The 21,983-nt window shown below is 41.0% G+C and overlaps 2 protein-coding genes across 11 annotated transcripts in view; one reads left to right on the top strand and one right to left on the bottom strand.

Annotated features, from left to right (window-relative positions):
* PPP4R1 (protein phosphatase 4 regulatory subunit 1) overlaps positions 1-12,562 on the top strand; it is a 68,715-nt gene extending 56,153 nt beyond the window's left edge. For all 9 annotated transcript variants that reach the window (XM_071804248.1, XM_071804246.1, XM_071804249.1 and 6 more), the window contains 8 exons: positions 1,805-1,900; positions 3,129-3,314; positions 5,207-5,368; positions 5,975-6,075; positions 8,356-8,476; positions 8,572-8,706; positions 9,718-9,859; positions 11,475-12,562. In XM_071804248.1, coding sequence (XP_071660349.1) covers positions 1,805-1,900; positions 3,129-3,314; positions 5,207-5,368; positions 5,975-6,075; positions 8,356-8,476; positions 8,572-8,706; positions 9,718-9,859; positions 11,475-11,638 — 1,107 coding nt within the window. In that variant the 3' untranslated portion in view covers positions 11,639-12,562. The remainder of the gene's footprint in view (positions 1-1,804; positions 1,901-3,128; positions 3,315-5,206; positions 5,369-5,974; positions 6,076-8,355; positions 8,477-8,571; positions 8,707-9,717; positions 9,860-11,474) is intronic.
* A 7,040-nt stretch (positions 12,563-19,602) lies between these two features.
* The window catches only part of RALBP1 (ralA binding protein 1), a 33,788-nt gene continuing 31,407 nt past the window's right edge, over positions 19,603-21,983 (bottom strand). For both annotated transcript variants that reach the window (XM_065830971.2, XM_071804244.1), the window contains exons 9-10: positions 21,705-21,828; positions 19,603-21,426 (exon numbers count right to left, since the gene is read on the bottom strand). In XM_065830971.2, coding sequence (XP_065687043.1) covers positions 21,163-21,426; positions 21,705-21,828 — 388 coding nt within the window. In that variant the 3' untranslated portion in view covers positions 19,603-21,162. The remainder of the gene's footprint in view (positions 21,427-21,704; positions 21,829-21,983) is intronic.

Below are 21,983 nucleotides of genomic sequence, written 5' to 3'. Positions count from 1 at the left end.
TGCAGGAATAGAGATACTGCTCTGACTTAAATACCAACTGATACTGTGGTTTTTGTGTACCGAAGCTTTTCCTTTCTGGAATGTGTATTCAATGTTAAAAGTGGCTGGGTAAAAATTTTCCCATCTGTGACACCCTTCAGTGTATGTGTGTGCACATATATATATATATATATGTATGCATATACATATATAGATATTTATTTTTTAACTTAGCTTTTTAGAGGTGGGATAACAGAGACTGTGAGATGGGGTCTTTTGTTTTTATTGTAGCAGAATGGATGACTAGCCTCTGGTCCTGTGCACCCGGACAACTCATGAGAAACACTGTGGCTAGGTTGTACTGGCTGCTTCATAATCTCTTGATTTGAAAGAGGTCAAAGCTTTCTGGCAATGCTGAAAATGATCTTTTTTTCTGGGGAGAGAAAAAAAAAAGTGAAGATTGACTGGCAAACTAAAACCCTGCATAGATGATTTTCAGAGCCTCTGGAGGTTTTATAGTTGGAGTTGTATGCTGCTGGACACAGTTACGGAATCACTTGTAAATCTCTTCTTTCCCTGGCTCTTTGACATGTTCTTGCTGCTGCTTGTTAAGCCTGACAGGTGACTTGAGCTGCTGTGCAAGTGATACACAATTGCCTCACAGCTCTGCCTGTTCTTTATCACCTGTAATTATACCTCAATGATTAAAATTACAACCCAATGCTTAGATGAAAGTGAATCATGGAAGAGGAAAAAAGGAACTGTCTGAAGTCAAACCAAGGAAGGCAGGTGGTATCCTCAGGCTTTTTTGAAGAAGTTTATAGCTTGCTTGGAAATTCTTATTGTCAAAATGATCTGAACAACTGACAGAGTATGCATATTCTCAGTGCTTGTGTTGACCCTGAGAGCGCACCCTGTGGCATCTGTGAATAGATACCTTGGCTCATATCTAGCAAAAATGTCTTTGTCCGGTTGTACCAGACAGCAGCCTGATGTACTTTTCAAATATTCATCATGTATTATGCATCTTGGAATTCATGTCTGATTATGCAAAGTGCATTGTATTCAGGGAACTGCACTGGTATAGAAAGTGACAGTGCACCCCTCAGCAGCAGACTTTATCATAGCATACCAGACCTCTGCTGCTCTGTCGAATTCTGAAACATAGTCTCAGTCCTTATCTTCAAGGCCCAGATATGTAGCCAGGATGCTTCAGTCACTGCTAGAAATTATTTTAATAGAACTGCTGAGAGGAGTGATGACTAATGTCAGCAGCTGTGGTCTACTAGGACTCTGTATTATAAGGGGAAGCTCATCTGTAGAGAAGATTACAGAATAATCACCTCTAGGAAAGGAGCAACAGCATAAGTCTTACCAGTTTCTATTCTTAAGTGGGAGGGTGGCTTTATTTTGACCTTTTTCTAAAACAAATTCAGAGCAACAAATCCAACAAAATCCACTACAGGTGTTTTCTCATTTTCCCTTCAGGGCAGAAGCAATGTGACCCATATGTTAATTAGGTTTTCCTTAATGCAGTCTCAAAGGTACTCATCTCCTGTGATTTTTCACTCCCGAAGAATCAAAATGGAGCAGAATATGAGAAACCTGTGTTTGAAATTGAAAGCAGAAAGATTTATCTTGCAGACCTTTTGATTTCAAGCTGTAGCAAAATTGCATTTGATATTAAAATTTGTATTCCTTTAATCTAAGAAAAAGATGCTGAGCTGAGGACAGCACTTCTTGGTGTTGACATTTGTCTTGTATTTAATCCTTGAGTGTATTTTTTGTGACTTCTCTTTTTTTTTCCTTTTCCTTTTTTTCCTAGAATATGGATTCTACACTTCACTATATTCATAATGATTCAGATTTAAGCACCAACAGTAGTTTCAGCCCTGAAGAAGAAAGAAAATCCAAAGTACAGGTAAAATACAGTGACTTCTGTTTTTTCTACGTGTATCAGATAAGTAAAGTTTTTTTCTGTATATGGGGTTTTCTTTTATGTATTTCATTCAATAATGTAGTTCCTATTAAATATGGCAAACCTTTTAAATAAGTAATTTTTAAATATTCCTTGTTTCCAGAGATAATGGCTTAATTCAGCAGTTGCTTCTGCTTTAGTTATGTATAAGAGATTACAGTATTTTTTGACATGAAGTGATGGTTGTCATAGACTTCCAGGCTCTGGTTTTGTTTGATTTCATTTTCTATGGAAACTATCCTGTAAGGGAATTTAAGTTACTGAGGAAACAAGACTTTTTGTTAAATGTTATGAGTGGAACCACTCCAGTCCATGGCAGCTTTTTGCAGAAAAGTTGTGAAAGTGTTTCATTTAGCTTGAACTGTCTCTCTGTTATTTTTTCCCAAAAGGAATCAAATGTTTGTTACATAGTTCAGTATTAAGCGTGCCACCCTGCACCAGTGTGGTTCCTTGAGTGGGAACCTCAAACCCTCTTGTTGCATATGTGAGCTGAGCTATTTGGCAGATGTGTTGGGGAAATCCTCTCGTGCACCCCCTTGGGTTGAATCAGTGCCTGGGGTAAACTGACAACAGCTGAAGCAAAGGCAGTGTTCAAGTCAACACAAAGAGGTTTTTGCAGAGTTTTACTTCAGATGCCTTCATTTCTCAGTGGAGAGAAGGATCTCTTTATCTCTGGAGAAGCCTTTTCCTTCCTGCTGACTATTTAGGGAGTTTGGGAGCAATATTGAGTATGCTCTGTTCCCAAAGCATTTTAACTCCATTTTCTTCTCCCCACCTCCCCAAGATTTTGAGAAACAGGAAAAAGACTTTTGAGCAAGTCTTGTCATTTGCTGCTCTACCTGTTTTTATGGCTGATTTAAAATGGCCAATTTGTACAGGCTGTGAGCCTGAATGCTTGTAGAAAGGTAGAATGTAGTCTCTTAATTTCCTGGTCTAAGTAGACAATGATCCACCTACTCATCTGTTACGTTGGTCTGTACATTTTCAAATAGCCCCCAGTATGTTATAATTTCTCTGGTACTTATGAAATACAAAACCTTTGCATTCTTTTTAAGAGATCGTAATTAAATAATAATCTATAGTTGTGGGGAAAAAGATGTTCTTCTGACAGTGTGCCCTTGAATTTTAGCATTGAAAATGGTGTAAATATTCTACTCTTTTCTTGCTATAGGATGTTGTACCTCAAGCCTTGCTGGATCAGTATTTATCAATGACTGATCCATCTCGCGCACAAACGGTTGATACAGAGATTGCCAAACACTGTGCCTACAGCCTGCCAGGTGTGGCACTTACGTTGGGCAGACAGAATTGGCACTGTTTGAAAGACACCTATGAGACGCTGGCATCTGACATGCAGGTAAGTTCAAGAAGCCCTGACAGTGAACGATCTGAACTTTTATGACATGACAATGAATAATCTGAACTTGTGTGATGATTTCTCTTGTTCACTGGGTGTTGGGTTGCTCCGCTTTTTATGCGGAGCTTTCTGTTGCCGATACTGGTTATTTATATGAGGAATGAAAGTGTAAGTGTTGTCTTGGAGGAGGGGTGGGTATGTGTGGTGCTCAGGTAGTAAGGAAATGGGGCAGGTTGAGTGGGAGGTGGATCCCTGGTGGGAATGTGAGGAGAGGTCTCCGATTTCTTCTGCTCACTTGAGATCTTATGGCAATGCTCAGGATTCTCATGGGTATGAGAATTCAGGCTGTGCTGCTGTACATGAGCAGACACATGCCCCTGCAGGCATGTCTGAAGCTCAGTGAGTCAGCCTCACACCCAGGCCTTTTGATGGCCTTTAGATGCTGCATCCAGTTAGTCATAAGGGAATAACATCCATTATTACCATGCAGCATTGCTGTTTTAAAAACAAATACTGGAAATAGCAGCATTTTCCTTGTTGTCAGGTGGTAAGGAGGTGGCTTTGTGCATTTACTGCTGTTTTACAGTTGTTTCTCAGTCCTTTTTCCTTTTTTGGAGATGCTCTTTTTGTTTTTTTAAACATTCTAAGACTACTTCACCTCTCTTGAACTTGCTGCTTGCTATGTCATAGCAGCAGTTCTCAGTGATATATAGTGAGTAATTTTATACATGGCTGTTGCTCATATTTTCCAAACTCTTTTGCAGCCATTAAAAACAATCCGCTAATAAATTTAAAACACAAGTAAAAACAAATTACCTCTGTGTTCAAAAACTGTCTGGAGTTTATCACCACTCTAATATGAACAAAGACTGAATTGTCAGATCAGGGCAAAAGAACAGTACTCTTGCTGGTTGCAAAGTGCTGGTTAAAGAATATATGTTATTTTACTTTTGAAAATACTAACTTGAAATAATTACTCCAATGAAACAATGCCCCCTTGCTTTAGGGTGAGTAAAAGCTCTACTGGTCCTTGGACTGCTGGACACTCAGTCTGGGTGAAAATTTACTTGCAATCGCAGAATCACAGAATGGCTGAAGTTGGAAGGGACCTCTGGAGATCATCTAGTCCAACCCACCTGCTGAAGCAGGATCACCCAGAGCAGATCACACAGGAATGTGTCCAGCCAGGTTTTTAAAGTCTCCAGAGAAGGAGACTCCACAGCCTCTCTGGGCAGCCTGTTCCAGTGCTCTGGCACCCTCAAAATAAAGAAGTTTCTCCTCATATTCAGACAGAACCTCCTGTGCTTCAGTCGGTGCCCATTGCCCCTCATCCTATTGTTGGGCACCACTGAAAGGAGTCTGGTCCCATCCTCTTGACACCCACCCTTGAGATGTCAAGAGGATGAGACCTAATGATGGAAGTTAATGGGACCTAATAATAATGGAAGCTAAAATATTCCAGCTCCAATATTGTAGGATATGTATCTTGTTCTGGTTTATAAATTAAATGGGTGAGACAGTAGTAGTATGGAACTAATTTACCCAAAAGAATTTAAAGCAAAGAGTAATGTATGGAAGAGTACTCATGTCAAGAATACTATATTCCTTCCCAACACCTGGAAAATGAAAACATTTTCATTATTTTCATTTGCCTAGTTCCTTCTTGTTCAGGTGAAAGAAATGAAACCTCATAATTTGCCCTCTCTTTCCTTTTCCCCCCTTTTTTTTTTTTCTCTTTTAAATTTGAAATTTCATCCTCAATTGTTACGTGAGATAATGTTGAATGTTTTTGTAAGTACTGTAGCTTGCTGGGAGTCCAGCTTGGATACTGACCCTCAAGTTAAAATCGAATACTTCAGATGATACATCAATAAAATCCATTTATTTTACAGTGGAAGGTTCGGCGGACACTAGCGTTTTCTATACATGAACTTGCTGTCATCCTTGGAGACCAGCTTACAGCTGGAGATTTAGTTCCTGTCTTCAATGGCTTTTTAAAAGATCTAGATGAAGTCAGGATAGGTGTGCTTAAACACTTGCATGATTTTCTGAAGGTATGTCTGTGTTAAACTTCGGTCAAGTGACATCAAGTATTTTGCTTTGTTTCTTTGTTTTTAACATAACACTGGTGGCAAATCCCACTCTTTGTGGTAATTCATACAAATGTGGACAGAATCCGGATGTCTGTCTGAATACTGGAGTGTATTTCTCAGGACATCTGTGTTGCTGATACTTTATTTTCTCTGAAGAGCCTGGTTTGTGCGTGTTCATTCAATAAACAAGTACCTGTGGATGGTATTACGATTTTTGGTGTCTCTAACCTCTGTACACAACTTCTCAAATTTCTTTGAGTTTTTCTGTAACTGCCTCATTTTTGGAGCTGAAAGACACAAATTGTAAAACCTTGTAAATCAATACGGTCTTTCCTGTTTGCCCTTCTTGTTTCCTAGGGTAAAAGCAGAGACTAGGTCAGATTTTGCTTTCAGTAGTGCCCCATGTGATTCTGTAGACTTAAGCATGATAGGGTTTAGCCTACAAAAGCAACAGTACTGCTGAAGATTATTATTTTTAATAAAAGTCTTTCATTGGTTGTATTTTAAAGTTCTTATTCTATCTGCTGATGGTAGCCTATATTTCTTTGTGTATATTTACTGTTACAGCTTCTTCATCTTGACAAAAGACGAGAGTATCTTTATCAGCTCCAGGAATTCCTAGTGACTGATAACAGCAGGAACTGGCGTTTCCGTGCAGAGCTGGCTGAGTATGTAGTTTTCTGGGTGCTTGTTTTTATCGTTGTGGGTATTTTAAAATGTTACATCATAAATGTCTTACAGTGACATTATTCATTTAATTTTTAGTTAGTGAATAGTCCTTATCCTCCTCTACTTGTTCCCGTTACTTGAAAGTTCCCATCATTTTTAAGTGTTCAGGTTGGAACTCGAATGACTTTTTCATGACTATATGTTGAAAACATTACCCTTCCATGAAAAAGAAGCTGCCAAAGGAGAAGATCACATCTGCTTGCTATTGAAGTCAATAGAAGTGTTCTAGCAATTTGTCTTGGAGTTGTTGTGTCTGGTGAGTTGGTTGAATTTGGGACCATGAAAGGGAGGAGATGAAGATCTCGAGGGGAGTAAAGAAAGCAAGTAGCAGAGTAGTGACCTTGGACTTCATGTGAGCAGACTTTGGCTTTTTTGTGAAACTCGTAATTGGGCTCCTATGGGAGGCAGCAATGGTCCCATAACTTCTGTTTATTCATGAACACCTGAATAATAAGAGACTATTACTAAATAGGGTGGATGATTTGGTGAAGAAAAGCTGAGGTACTGACAAGATACTCACTGACAACATTTCCTAGGCCTCCAAGCTTAGAGTAGTTTTCAGTGGTGGTTGAAGATCAACTGGGGGATTACTTGAGAACTCAGCCCCTGTATATCCATCAGACAGGCTGCAACTGACGGTGCTAACAGAGCTGGCCCATGTCATAGAGAGGCCATTAGTCATCACCTTTGAAAGGCTGTGAAGATGAAGGCAGGTCACCAGGTACTAGAGAAAGGCAGATGATGTGCTTTTGGCTTTCTAGAAGATAGTATCAGGGAGTTAAAATTTTATCAGCCTCTGGGAATTGTGAAGGAGGAATCCTTCATGAAAATAGCCAGCATGAATTTCCAAGAGTAAAGCATGTCTGAAGAACCTGCCTTCTGTGATTAAATAACTGAATCTGTGGATGAGGAGAGGGTGGTAAATGTCATTTACCTCTGCTTGGCTCTTAATGCCAAGTCTCACAATATTCTTGTAGCCAGGTTAGGACATAATGATCCGGATGGGTGGAGGCTGAATGAGTAGAAGTTAGAGAGTTGGTTGGATTTAGGAGGTTGTGGGAAATAAATTATACTCTACCTGGAGCGTAGCTATAGTTGCTGCAGAAGTGTGTTCTGGGACCTTTCCTCTTTAATGTCTTTGTCAATGATCTGGAGGGGGTGACAAAGGGTACTCTCATCAGGGTTGCTGGTGACACCAGAATGGGAAGACCAGTTGATGTGCTTGAAGGAAGGGCTGCCATGCAGTTGGGCCTAGACAGGCTGGAGGAAGGGGCTAACAGGAGCCTTAAGAAAATAAACAGGGGACAGGTGCCAAGTCCTGTGCCTGAAAAGGAAAAGTCTCTGATGGTGAGACAGACTGAGGACTGCAAGCCATGGGAACAGCTCTTCTGAAGAGGCCCAGGGTATTACGGAATACAGCGAGCTGAACATGAGCCAGCAGTGTGTCCTGGCAGCAGAACCCTGGGCTGTATCAACAGAAGCAAAGTCAGTGTGTTGAGGGAATCAATTACCTCCCTCTAATCAGCACTGATTTGATCTCATCTGGAGTAATGCATCTGTACCAATACAGGAAAGACGCTGATAAACCTGAACAAATTCAGCAGAGAGCCACAGAGATCAAGGCTGCAGCACGTGCCCTGTGAGGAGAGGCTGTGGGACCAGGGCTTCTTTAGCTGGAATGATGAAATGAGCATGTTGTAATGACTAATTACAGTGCATCTTTTGAATTACATTTTAAGAGATCTGGTTTAACATCTGATCATGATATAATGTTTTTGCTACATTCAAGTATTGTTTTGATTTAGTAGCTACAAATCACTTACCTATTACTCCTGGTACGGATATGTTCAATCAGCTGGTATTCAAATACATGTGCACACTCCTGTGTCATCCACATCTGGATCACTGTGCTGTATGTGCGTTGTAGCCAGTATCAGGATTCCTGCCTCATAAATGCAACCTTGGTTCCCTTGCCTCTCCCCTAGCTTTACATTCATGCAGCACTTTGCCGTTATTGTGCATAAGTGGCAATTTAAAATTTGCAAGTGACATGTACTCAAACTGATGTCGTTGAAAAATAGATGATTTCACTTTTCAGGAACTTTATGGCTATTTTGCTTATTTGGCAGGTGTTGTCATAGAAATTATCATATTTACATTTAAAGCTACCTTTCTTCTTCTTATAATGTGCTCTGTTTGGTTCTTCTTCTGTCTTGTAGGCAACTGATCTTGCTTCTAGATCTGTACAGTGCCAGAGACATTTATGACTACTTGCGACCTATCGCTTTCAGCCTCTGTGCAGACAAAGTGTCTTCTGTCCGCTGGATTTCTTACAAGCTGGTAAAGCAATCTAAGTAAATTGCAGATTTCAGATTTCTGAGGGTTGGTGATCAGAAGTAATTTTTGTATTTTTTTTTTCTTCTCATTTCTTCAAGGTTAGTGAAATGGTTAAAAAGCTGTACATGGCTTCAACATCAACCTTTGTGGTAAACCTCATGAATGAACTTGTTGAAAAGTTCTGTAAATGTCGCAAATGGTCTGGTCGGCAAACTTTTGTCTTTATTTGCCAGGTAAAATGCCTTTTTGTTCATCTTTTTGGTTTTGTTGGGGTGGTGGTAAGAATGAAGGCAGGGATAAGCAGCTGGAACTCTTCAATAATCTATTGACACTATTTTAATGAGTATGTGAGAACTTTGTTTCCAAGGAAATAGGTTTCATAGCTGCTTTCTTCTGTGTTGCTCCGTAGATGAGCTTGAATGCATCTTTAGCTTAGCATATTAACATCAGGTTGTCAAATCTGATGTTGAATATGAAACACATAGCAAAATAATCACTGAATTGGGAAGCTGCTTAGTTACTCAGCATGAAGTGAGATTTTTATAATATGCTGCAGCAGCCTGCCACTTCTTTGGGTTACTCTTTAGAAATCAAGTGCTAGGAGTTACCTGTACCTCCTTACCCAGCTAGTGCAGCTTGGTCAAAACCAGTGTATTCTCAGCAAAATAAGTAGTAGAGTTGCAGCTGGCTGGGGTCCCAAAGAAATGGTCACATTTAGGGGCTGTAGCAGAGGTGCAGACTGGGAACCCACATGACTCCTGCCCAAGTGGGACAGTTTAAAAGTATTTGGAGGAATGTGAACTTGAGCTTATTTAGAGAAACATGTTTGAGTACAACAGATGTTTATTTAGACAGACCATTCTTGTCTTAATATAGTGCCTAGTTAAAACAAAGACTAAATCAGTCTTTAAAAGGATTGGGAAGGTATTTTACTTTTCTTCCCTGTTTTCAAATTATAGAGTGATTTAAAAAATTAATAATTAAATAAAAAGATGAAGGAAGTTGCCAGACTTAATAGAAAATAAAGTGGGCTTCTGGGTGAGCCTGAATTTCCTCAGCCCTTACTTACTTTATTGTGTACAGCTTTGTGCTAGAAAGTATTGTACCACATTTTAAAATTTTGTGGATACTACCTAGTGTATTCATACTATGAAGGTAATAAAACGTGTCAGCTCTGATTATGTTTTGGGATTTTATCCTCACTGTGCTGAAATCTAATGAAATTGCTTCTGTCTTCTTGCCAGACTATCAGTGAAGATGACTGCCTGCCCATGGACCAGTTTGCTGTGCATTTGTTGCCACACTTGTTACACTTGGCATCTGACAGGGTTCCAAATGTTCGAGTCCTGCTTGCAAAAACATTAAAGCAGACTCTTTTAGAGAAAGGTTAGTGGTCAGAAGGAGTTGCAATGGGCTGTGCATCTTTTTGTCCCTCTACTTTCCTATGGTTAGCTGGGAAAGAGGAAACAACATCAGATCTTGTTTTTAGAGTCTCCTTGGTGTGGAATGTTACCTTGGCTGAGATAAAACCATGAACCTTATTGTGGTATGAGAGCCACTGTTTTGTAATGCTGGGGAAATTAGAGTTCCTGCTCATCTGCCAGCCTCTTCTTTCTATACCATTTTTCCTGAATGAACCAGTTTGTAGAGGTGTCACCAGGGCACAGAAAGCATGAACAAACAACTAGCAACTGTGAAGTTGTTGAGCAGTGCCTCTTGTTAAAAAAAATCTTGATGTTCTGTGTAATGAGGATAAAAACAAAAAATCCATCCATACAAATCCACCATCTGTTTTCTCACTCGGGGAGAAGAGGTGGCTGCTGTTTCTTTTTTTTCTATATTTTATGGTAGCAGTGGGAAGGAAGCTTCTCTGGAATCTCTTTAGGTAAATTAGACATGCAACTTTCGAATTGGAGACTTTGCTTAGGAAGCATCCCCTGATTGCTTTCTTTCTCAAAACCATACGCTGGCTTGAGGACTGCTGTTTCTAGCATAGACAGTGTGAAGAAAAATGCAAGATGTTCAAAACGCTGGACAATGCAAAAGATGCCAACACAGGGAGAACCAGGCTATTGCTGGCTGTCTTGTGCATGCTGGAGACTGAGTGAGCATGGAAGATGGATCAGCCGATGTGCAGTGATTTACTGTTAACTGTGCCAAGGCTGTCACTGTTCTTCCTGTTATCATATAGTATTGGTATTTTTGTTGTTGTCATTGTTTTTTTTGTGTTTCCCACCTGGATGGTACATCTCCATTTTGCATTGCCAGTGTATAAGCTTATAATACAGGTAGCCCCTGTCTCAAAGATGTGTACATGATTAGGGGTGGTGGATAGATTGTGAAAGGCAGATCTGAAAAAGAAGTTCAAAAGTTTTTAAACCTCAGATCTAAATTGTCCTTCCTGTGAGCTGTTTGTAGTTAGCACTGCTTTTATGCAACTTGTGTTGTGTAGTTTGTGAAAACTGTCAAGATGTTGGTACTTCTTCCATTCCTATTATCTTAGTTTTATTGTTTGGTCATTATTTGGCAAGCCTGCCAGTGAAATGGAGTGACATGGCCATGGATTTGTGATACCTTCCCTTCATCACAAATACAAGCACACTCCTCTTGAGTCTCTTGCAGGTTTTTTCTTCCTCTTTAGTCATGGATTCTGTCACACTTACATTCATACTGAAGGACCATAGAAATCCTGTACTCTAACAACACTGTTAGAGCAACTGTCCTCTAAAACATGGAATGTTGTGGTGTGGGTGTTTGTTTGGTTTTGTGTTTTTTCTGGCTTTCTGGTTTGGTTTGGCTTTTTTTTTTTTTGTTTTGTTTGTTTGAAGAAGAATGTATAGTTTTATTTAGAAGTCTATTGTGTGCCTGCTCAGATATTCCAATTTGACTATACATGTGCACGGTCTCCTGAGATTTTGAACCTCATCATAGTGTGCTGGGGTTTACATTGAAGTATCTACTGTCTTTTCCTCCTATAAGTCTTGTGCATTTTCTCTTACAGAATATTTTCTAAATTCTGCCAACTCTCATCAAGAAGCCGTGGAGCAAACAATTATGGCGCTTCAAATGGATGATGACAGTGATGTCAAATATTTTGCAAGCATACACCCTGCCAGTACCAAAATTGCAGATGATGCCATGAGTACAGCTTCATCAACTTATTAAAAAGTTCTGAATGTTGCTATAATTAAAAAAAATTTAAATGAACTATCCTCAAATGCTTCTAAAATGGTTGATCTAAGACAACCTCTTTAGAAGGAGAGATTTCTTGCCAGACTTAACAGGTGGATGTTATCTAAAACTGATACCAGGAATTTGAAGTCAAGAAAAAGTGAACATACTTGTGTCAGCTTGACTTTAGAAAAACACTGCTCAGAGGATTATTTTTGCCACCGAAGCCTTAAATCTTCTGTCTTCCTGAACAAATGAAACTTGAATTGGCAGATCATTTTCATTGTAGAAAGGATGTGATTTCCAGAGACCTGCATTGTTTCTCCTGAGGAGTTAACTTAGCAAGTATTTTCTGTAGCAACTGGTAGATAAAATGGCCAGAAAGGCAAATTCATACCGGAATATGACCTCCAGTATTAGCCCTAAAAGTTTTTATCATTCAAGGACTTGATTTGTGTGCAGCTGGGCACACCCTTAAGTGGGAATAGCTTTGATGTTTGTAAATGGAGAAAAGTAGAAATTTGGATTTCTCTTAAGGGCTCAGTGCTAACACTAAACTAGAATTTGATTTTAATCCTTAAATGCAGCATATTGCTGTACCCATTAGCAGAAAATTTTGCTGAGTACCTGTGTCCTAATTATTTTCATGCTGGTCATGACCTAAAGGAAATTTATTAGCACATGTACTTTAAGTCAGGTATTTTTAACTTGATCATGATCGGCTCTGAGGTGCAACTTTTTTCTTCATATACTGTACATATCTGTGAGCCTCCTTGGAGTGCTGCAGTCTTTAATCATGTTGTTTAAAGCTGTTGTGATACAAGTTGTTCTCTACTTGTCCAAATAAAATTTATTAATAAGATTGAAAGCAATCTTGTGACCTTTTTAAGACATTAAAAGAATAAGTTTGAAATTTAAGTGGCCTTTGTTTTTCTGCTTCTTTACACTTGGATTGCTATTGCAGGTGGAAGCGGCTTGCTTGAGGATTGTGAAGAATTTTTCATTTTGAGGTGGGATGTGCAACAGCACAGGTGTACTTGGCCATGTAATTGAGGTTTTGCTAGATTCTCTTTCAAGCATCCCTCTTGTGCTCCAGCATGAAGTGGCACCTTTGAAGTGAGTCTGAATATCCAGCTCAGTCCAGACTTACAAGAAACTGTGAGCTCAGACTGTCCTTAATCTGCCTTCAATTCGCTGACTGCTTTGGTTTCCCCTCATTTAAGATAACTGATGCCGAATCTCCTTCTGTGCCTTCCAGGGGCAGCTTGCTTAAATCACCTTTCTTCCAGCCTGCTGAACCTGATGTGTGTGAAGCTTATTTTCCTGAGGAAGTAGAAATGGCTATGGAATCTTATCTTTGATATGTTTTAGCAGAACATTTTCATTTATCAGTCAGGTGCCTGATACCCTGGCAGTTCAGCCTCAGGCAGGTGTCTCTTCCCCCCCGCCCCCATTTTCTTGGGAAAACAGATTCTTTTGTAGTTTCTTCTCTAGAAAAGAGAAGGTTGCTATTTATTCTCCAAAGGCTTGTGTTTCTGCTCCTGAGCATGGCCATGGAGGTGGTTAAGATACAGTCATCTCTGTCTGCCTTGAAGCTTCTTGGGTTTGTGTGGTGTTGTTGGGTTGGTTTGTTTGTTTTGTGTGTTATTGGTGTGTTTTGGTTTTTTTTGTGTTTTGGTTTGTTTTGTTTTTGTTTTTATTGTTTTGGTTGTTTGAGTGGGGTTTTTTTATTTGTTTGAATTTTTGTTTGGTTGGTTTCTGTTGGGGTTTTCCTTAGTTTTTTTTCTTTGCTTATCTCTTTTCTAAACTGGCTTAAAATTTGAAAAGGTAACTATATGCCCAGGTCAGAAGTTCCCGAAGTATAGGCATTGTTCTCATCAGGTTTTCTGTTCCTCATGTTCTCTGATAATTGTTCAGAAGTCACAGGAAAATCCCTAGAGAACTAGGCAGTGTGACAGCAGTGCATCTGGGTGACAGCAGATTGTTAGAAAGCAGCAAGCTGTTCAGAGATAAGAGGATTTCTGAGCTCTCCCTACTGCCATACGGAGAAAACTAAAAGTAACTTGTCCTCTCCCAGTCTAGAAATACGCATTGAGGTCTGGTTGATTTTTACATTTTGTTCAGGGTACATAAATCCTGCTGTCTTTTTTTTCTGCCTCAGTGTAATGACAGTTGAATTGTTGTTAGGTCACGTGCGTGATTTTTGAGGTGAATGGGACCAGCTCTTTGTTCAGACCAGAGTGTGTCTCAGGTCAGCTTCTAACTGTGAATTAAGTTAGAAAATTCACTGGAGGAGTATTGGGACTTAAAAGAAATTGTAGTGTTTGGAGTCCAAAATGAACATGTCCCAACCTAATTCCATTATTGTACCAATGTAGTATTCACAGAATGGCTGGGGTTGGAAGGGACCTCTGGAGATCATCTAGTCCAACCCAACCTAGTCCAACCTGCTAAAGCAGGGTCACCCAGAGCAGATCACACAGGAAGGTGTCCAGGAGCATCTTGAATGTCTCCAGAGAAGGAGACTCCACAGCCTCCCTGGGGTGGTGTTCTACTAGTCCAGTAAAATGAAGCATTTTATCTGTTCCCTTTGAGTATTTTCTAGTTATTTAAGAGTAAGACACCTTTAAGCTGAAAAATGAGACAGATCTTCCAGATGCTTTATTTCTCTCTGTTCTGTATTTCTTCAGTACTGGTGCAGGCCTGTGAATTTGAGGGATAATTTGGGACTTTTCCTAAGGAAGGCTGAGGGTTTTCTGTTGCAGAGTGTATGAATTTCCCCGATATGTAACAAACAAAAGTCATTCTCAGGGAAGAGGGCAAATAGCTGTCTTTCGCTGTTTTTTTTTTTTTCTTCACCCAACATGTCATGGATCTGTCTGCCTCTTCTTTGCTTCATTTGGTGATTCCCAAGAAATGAAAGGAAAGGGTAGGAAAGACTTGCTTTATTCTCAGCATTGCCCAAAAGCATTTGATCTGCAGCCTGAGGGATGTGGTTTCTGTTGCTGAGCTCTGATAGGGAATTTTGTGGTGCTGGCAGCATTAGCAATGTCAGTAATTCAAGCTTCAGCTTGTCCCTAAGGACATGGGATTTGGCAAAATGTGCATCTTGGTTCTGAGTGGTGAAAAAGAGGAGCTGGTTTTTTTCTGTGGGACAGTGTCTGGGAGTGCTCCCAAAGATCTTGGTGAATTCCCCTATGTGTGTCTCCCCTGAAGAAAGATTTGAGCTTTGTATAATATCTCAATTAATTTCTCTGTTGGTCAGGATTTCTTGAGCAGAAGGTGAGGTGCCTCCTGAACTGTCATCGATTGGTCCATGGTTTTTGAAAAGCACTATCATAGCTCTACCCCACCTTCTTGGTAGACTACCAAATCACTCCTTCACAGACACTTTTCCTTGTTGTCCATTTAGTCTCTTGGCTTGCTCATCTTGGAGTTTCTTCATGGGAACATCCCTTTTTTCCCCACGTCCTGGTTATAGCAGTGTGTGCCTTTCTCCTGCTTGATGTTTTTCACAGCAGGTCTCTGTCTTCAGTTGTTCCTCCCCAGAGAGTGTCTGGATTTGGCAGGGCCATTTCCTCACCACGCTATGTTGCCGATTTCACACCAGTAAAACTGGCAAATGTGTGGAACCCTCTAGAGGGCGGTTTGTTTTTAACCAAGACACAGCTGACACTTGGAAATTGTTGTTTTTTTTGGTTTTTTTTTTTCTGTTTTGAGCATCCCAGATGGCTGTTGCACAAATTTTTGGTCCTGTGGGCAGGATCCTGTATTCATTAGAACTGCAGAAGAACAGGCGCACTTCAGCCCAACTGAAATAAATGTTTGCCTGGGCTTGGCAACCTCAGCAAGTGGAGAGACAACCACCCCATGCAGGTGTAGGTCTGGCTGTGGCGGTTTTCATGTTCTATCAATGGCTTGTGCCCCAGAGTTCGTTGTTCCAGGCTTGTTGGTTCTTACCCTTTTTCCCTGCCCTGTTAGAGGAAGGGTGGGCATTCACACAACAGGAAAAGTGGTTAATCTTTTAGTGATTTAGTGATAATCTTAAAGTGGTTAAACTTTTCTTTCTATGCAAAGTTAGGACATACTGCTAGACTGCCTGAAAAATGTAAGACTATGACAGGAAAGCTCATTTAAAATGTGCATGATCTCCTCCCTCCCCACCCGAGTGCTTTCAGACTCTGCCTTTTAATTGTACTTAATTGTACTTTTACTTTACTTTCTACTTAAATCAGAAAAACAAATAAAGAGCTCAAGGTAATGGGAATGCTTTAGTGGTCAATTGCTGTTGAGGTTGGACTACATCTAAGTGATTAAAATACACTGTGACTTAGCAGAGACAAGTAAACAGATTTTTTAACATCTTCCAGCCCTCTGACCGTGGTCTGCTTGAAATACAGTGACCCATTTCTGCAGAGGTGCAGTCATGTTTCTGCGTGGGGAGCGTTTCAAAAGGGTTACCTGCAGGGGTTTTGAATCATGACTCTGAAAAGTGAAGGTACTGAGTGCACTTCTCTGCATGGCTTTAACAGGGATAGTGAGAGGAGGAGAGATGCACTGTTTGAACTTCGAAAGAAATTTCAGTTCTTTTCATAGTCAATCCAGGTTTCCTGTGTAAGGAAGGTCTGTCTTGGAGCCAGCTGGTATTGGCTCTGTTGGACACTGGGGAAGCTTCTAGTAGCTTCTCACAGAAGCCGCCCCTGTAGCCCCTCCTGGTAGCAAAACCTTGCCATGCAAACCCAGGTCAGGGAGGGGAAGGCCCATGATGATGAGCCCTGGTTTGCAGCAGCTTGGTCTTTCTCCAGTGGGCTCGGTGTGTTCCTGCTTTGGAAGATGGAGCAGCCCTGACAGGGCAGGCTGTGCAGGAGCATGGAGGAATATACAGGGAGGAATCAGCTGACAAGTCAGAACAATGTAAGGAACAGCCTTACAGGTTTTGAGATGCAGCGACCTTTGGTCTTGGCCTTTTTCCTGATATCTGCCCTCCTCTATTCCCCACAGCCCCCCACTTTTGGTTACTGTTAGTAGAAGCTGTAGAAGGGCTGTCAGCTACTGTTACGGCTCAGCAGTCAGAAGGTACGGCCAAGGGCAGGTCTCAGGCAACAAGGGCTGCTCTCACTGCCCTGAGCTGTCACTGTACTGGGACTCTTGTGTTTTGCAGTTCAGATGGGGGAATTTTTCCAGTGCATGGGAGTTGGGGTTATCTGGTTAAAATCGTATGCTTTGCAACATAATCCTTTGAACACTGGCAGACCTCCTTGCTGAGTTGTTAAGATAGCAGCACAAGAAACTCCAGTTGTAAACCCTTATCAGCCCAAGTGCAAGGGCCAGCACTGGGCTGAGGGCAGGGAGCACCACCAGGTCGGTTCTGACAGGTGCTACTTTGGGTATCCACATCTGTGATGGGATGGTGGAGCAGCCAGGGACTTGGCCCGTGGCTCTGAGAGTGAGGCTGTGCCTTGTTTCCCTGGGGCCGGAAGGACTGACACCCGTTCTCTGGTACCGTGCGTGGTGCCGCTGGCTTCTGCTATCAGAGTGCGTTCTAAAGAACACCGTAGAGAACTTGTGCTGCTTTAATATAAGCCATATTTGGTCTGGATGAGGCATTTTCCCCTCTGCAGATGAAGCACTGTGAGTCAGAGGTGCATGCTGAAAAATTAAAACCTTGACAGATTAAGCCCGGTCAAGCCTCTTTTTGGCAGAGATTGAGGTTGATGGGCTTGATTTTTTTTTTTGTTTTGTTTTGTTTTGTTTTGTTTGTTTTTTCTAATTGAAAGAGAATAGCCTTACATGGTCAGTTGTAAAATTATTGGCTTCAGTGCATAGACTTTAAAAATTAGATTTAGCTCATTAATCTGACGGGACACAGAGGTAAAAATTAATCCCTCCTGGTATTGGAATCGGTGAATGGAGGTGGAAGCTTCCTGTGCAGGGGTCTTTTATCCTCATCATAAAGGATGATGAATTTCTGGAACCCCTGATGGTTCCCTGTAGGACTGTGCTCCATGACAGAGCTTTCAAAGTACCTCAATGCACTGGGGAGGAAACCTGTCGGAATCAGAACAGGCACCTTCTGCTTCCGTAAGAATGAAGCTGAGTCAGCCTTGGAAACCTGGGGTGGGCAACGCAGAGCCCAGGAAGTCTGGAAAGCTGCCTGGAATCTTGCAAGGTGTTCGGACACAAGCTGATGTTTTCAGACTTGTAGCAGGGATGTGATCTGAGAGGAGTACTGCTCATGGTTTTGTCTTTTTTCTTCCCTTATCTTGCAATAAAAGACCTGCACCCTTTCAGGCAGTAACAGTTTACTTCAGGCTGCTTTTTTTTCAGAGTAAAAAGACTTTATTGGGAAGAAAAAAAAACCCACTTGGTATGCCAGATGGCCGAAGTTGGCTCATTGTTCCATTGTATTTGAGCAAGTTATGCATATAAAAGCTGTCATGTTTCCAGTTAGATGAAAGTAGCCTGTTGCTGGTGAAAACCACTTTGTGTCCTGATTCAGGTTGGCACTGGAGTCCGGTGACTTGTTTATATGGTGCTTCTTGCTCCTTTGGGTTTCTGACTGACTGATCTGACAAAATCTGTTCTAGGCTTGTGTTGAAAAGGACTATAAGATCAAGTGAGGAATGTAGTTGTCCCATCCCACCATTCCCCCTCCTTTCTCTGGAGTAATGCTCTGCAGTGGAAACACTTCACTTAAACTTACAAGAGGAAACCAGACGGGCCACAGCAACAAAACTTTCATGACAAAGTCCAGCACACTAGAATGAACGCTGCAGGCCTGTTTCTTCATTTCAGTAAAGGTAAGTCGGTCTGATGTCTTGTCCAAAGAGTCTGTCAGAGGGTCTGGTGCCGCACTCTGCACACAAAAGCTGCAGTTGTTGGGAGGAGTCTTATTTTAAGTAAGTCAGTCCATTTAAATGACACTTTAATTTAGATAAATTGGATATTCAGGATGTGTATGGACTCCACGAAGGTGGCCTGCTGTGCGGGCCTTTTTGGTGCCATTGTGGGCAATGACGTGAGCGCTGCATCTCACAGATTTCACTGTAGGACACTTGGGTTGCATAAGGCAGCTTATGAAGTGATCTGAACAACATGCTCAGATTATTGTCTTGTAATTATTCGTGACTTTATTTGAGATTAGCTGTGGCTTTTTCAGCTAATTATTTGCAACTGCTGCACGCAGCCTTTGCTAGCGAGGCTTTTTCACCACGAGCACCCCAAGCGTTGGGGTAGTGTTGCTGCTAGGGCATTTGGGGACAGCCAAACCCCTTGGCAGAGGTTAGGGGGGCAGGAGGAGCAGTGGCTGTGCCCTGGCCCCTGGGCAGGGCAGGGTAGGGGCCTGAGGCTCGACATCCCCCAGTGCTCTGACAAGGGGCAGTCGTTGGCGTGGGTCTGATTTGACCAGCGTTGACTGATACAATTTAAACTGCAGGAGTCTTATCAATAACTGTATTTATCACTGGATGTATCATTCGAAAGAATGTGAAAGAAAATTTAAAAGAAACATCTTTCAGGTGTTTTGAAACTGAATTTCTGGTTACAGTTGCTGGACTACTGCAGGAGCAGCAATCACACCTCCATTTCAGACACCAGTGGTGCCACACTTGAACTGCATTGTAAGGTTCCAGGAGAAAGAACACTGATCATGTGTTGGAAGTAATAATGTGAATAAATAAGACGTTTTTACCTTTGCAGCTGAAATCTCTAGTAGTAACAGAGAAGGAAAGTCTCAAAATCTTTAATTTGATCAAGCTAAACTTGATTCAGCTGAGTTATGGAAGCTTTCTGACACTCAAATGCACAGAGTGTTCTTTCAGAGAAGAGCTATTTAGAAAGCCTGAATTTATTTTTTCATATAAACTTCTCAAACTGCAAGTAGCTGCCCAAGAAGAATAACTATTGTTTGCATTAGAAAAGGATATTATACATTACGAAGTAGATAAATTAGAAACTGCTTTCAAATGGCTGTTGAATTTATTTGCTTGATAAATACGATCCTAACAAAATAAAAGTTAACCAATATTAAGAGATTTGTCTGAAGAACATTAGAAAAATCCACGACAATTCAATAGGAATTAGTGTGAATCAAACAACAACAAAAAAGTTTAAATATTGCCAGCAAATATAAAATGTATGTAACGAAGGCAAGGGAGAATGCTTTAGTTTACATTTGTCATCTGACCACATTTTTCTGTGTTTATAAACTTTTTTTCCAAATTTTAAAAAAATACTATGCTGTTTTCTATAACATATCAAAGCATTATTTGTACAAAAATCAAATCATGGCCAATGATTCACAACAGTGCAATAGATTAAAGAATATAACCACATCCAACAGGTGCTGAAAATAAATATCCAGATTAAAAAATAAGATAGCCTATCTGCACGCTGTGGAGTTTGCTGCCTATGTCTGAACCCATGGGTGAGCATCTGAAACATTAAATGGCCCTTAAATAGCTGGAGGCTTTCGATGGGTAGAAGCAGTAAACCAGCCAAACCAAAAGCAAGTCCCAGGTGGTGGTTGTTTCTTTTTGAACACCACCACAAAAGAGGCTATTGCTGTTTGTTAGATTAGGTGCCTCCCATTGGTGGTGTTCTTCAGGCTTATTTGGAAAGCACGAGTGACTTGCATTTCTGCAGAGGGAAATGCTGTATTGCTTGGTCAGACAGCTTGATAGTAAGTGACGTAACCCATCCCCATCCCTGCCTAAAGCAGCTGTCAGTGGCTTTCTCCGAGGGACCCAAACATTTTAAATGGCTGAAGAAAAAGCTGGTGGCTTATCTGGCAGCAGTGTGAACACAGCCTGTCATAAACAGGTATGATGATGGCGGTTTATAAACAAGCAAATGGATTACCTGTGTCGCTAAAAGACATGAACAGCTCTTGATGAATATTTCCATCATACAGGGACATAAATAACATCTCTCAAGTTTTTACATTTATTCAGTACATCTCAGACAAAAATGAAGCTTAAGGGCATGTTAGGTAAACGCGATACCCCGCAGTCTCCCAACTTTTCAGCCAACCCAGAATAAATTTAAAGCTCCCTTGTATATATTCTGCATCAGAAAGGTATCAAAGGCACAAGCAAGAAGTGACTAGGTTAATAAGCAGAAATAATTAATGGTGAATGAGGATGAATAGATTCACAAGGCAAATAATTAGTAAATGTGGGTGAGTTTTTGTTTATTTACTGAAAATGAGATCTTCCAATTCTGCTCCAATGAATGTAAAGAATGATTTTGGTTTAAAATAAAACTGTTACTGAATTATTTTAAATCACCTGAAGAAAACCAGTCTTGAAATAATCTGATACTAACTGGAAAACTCTTCTGGCCTCTGCAAACAAACCTGAGTCTGATGAGTAGAAGCCACAAGTGTTAGAGACAAAAGTCTCCAGGGCTTAGAAGTTTCTTTACAGAATGTACACAGCCAGCAATAATTTGTGCAGTTTGACTCAAATTACAGTAATTCGCACCGTTCAGTTGATTTTATGCATATCCAAGGAGCCTGATCAAATGGGAGTTTCTTTCCTGTCTTTACTTGGCGATGGCTTGACTTGCTGCTCCTTGCTTGCTTTTGGCTGCTCTTTGGCTGCTTTTGTCTCCAGGACAGTGTCTCTTTGCTGCTGAGGAACACCCCCGCGTTTTTCTGGCTCCTCTTCTTCCTGCACCTGCTGCTCCGATTTCGCTCGCTGCAGCAGCCGAAGCTGTACCCGCAGTTCGATGATGGCCTCTCGCTCCTCATGAATCGCTTGGTTCAGGTGGTTGTTCTTTATCTTTTAAGTAAGGAAAACAAATGTCAGGGCTTCTTCCGACAAAGAACTGCTGTAGTGAGGGCGGCCACTTAGCCCTGCACAGTGAAGCTTTGCTGCTAACCCAGGCAGCAATGTGGACGTGCACACTACAGTGATTTTAGAACAGCATGTGGGTTTTATGCCTACGTGAAATGGATGCAAAAGTACCAGTCTGCACGTGTGCAAATGTCTCTGCACAGACTAAATCAAGTAACCACTGAGGAGAAGAGCACCAATTAATACGAAGATGCAAATCTTACCTCCAGTTCCTCATTCTGCCTCTGCAAATCTTCCAGGATGACCTGCAGTTCCTCCTCATCTTCACTCTCACTTTCACTCTCGGAAGAATACTCCTCGGTTTCACTTCGGCCGTGCTGCTGGCGACTGAAAGACCAATGACAAACTCTGATTCAAACGCTTCCCCACATCTGCCAGAACTAGAGCAGTATAAAAGAGTCAACTTACAGCCACTGAATAATCTGCAGTGGTTTTAAAAACAAAACCAAGATTTATTTTCAAAGCTTAATTTAGTAAACCGG

This window comes from Patagioenas fasciata, chromosome 2, assembly GCF_037038585.1.
Source record: "Patagioenas fasciata isolate bPatFas1 chromosome 2, bPatFas1.hap1, whole genome shotgun sequence".
In the NCBI taxonomy this organism is placed as follows: domain Eukaryota; kingdom Metazoa; phylum Chordata; class Aves; order Columbiformes; family Columbidae; genus Patagioenas; species Patagioenas fasciata.
The sequence above is the reverse complement of the archived record's forward strand: the minus strand, read 5'-3'. Positions and strand labels throughout refer to the sequence as shown.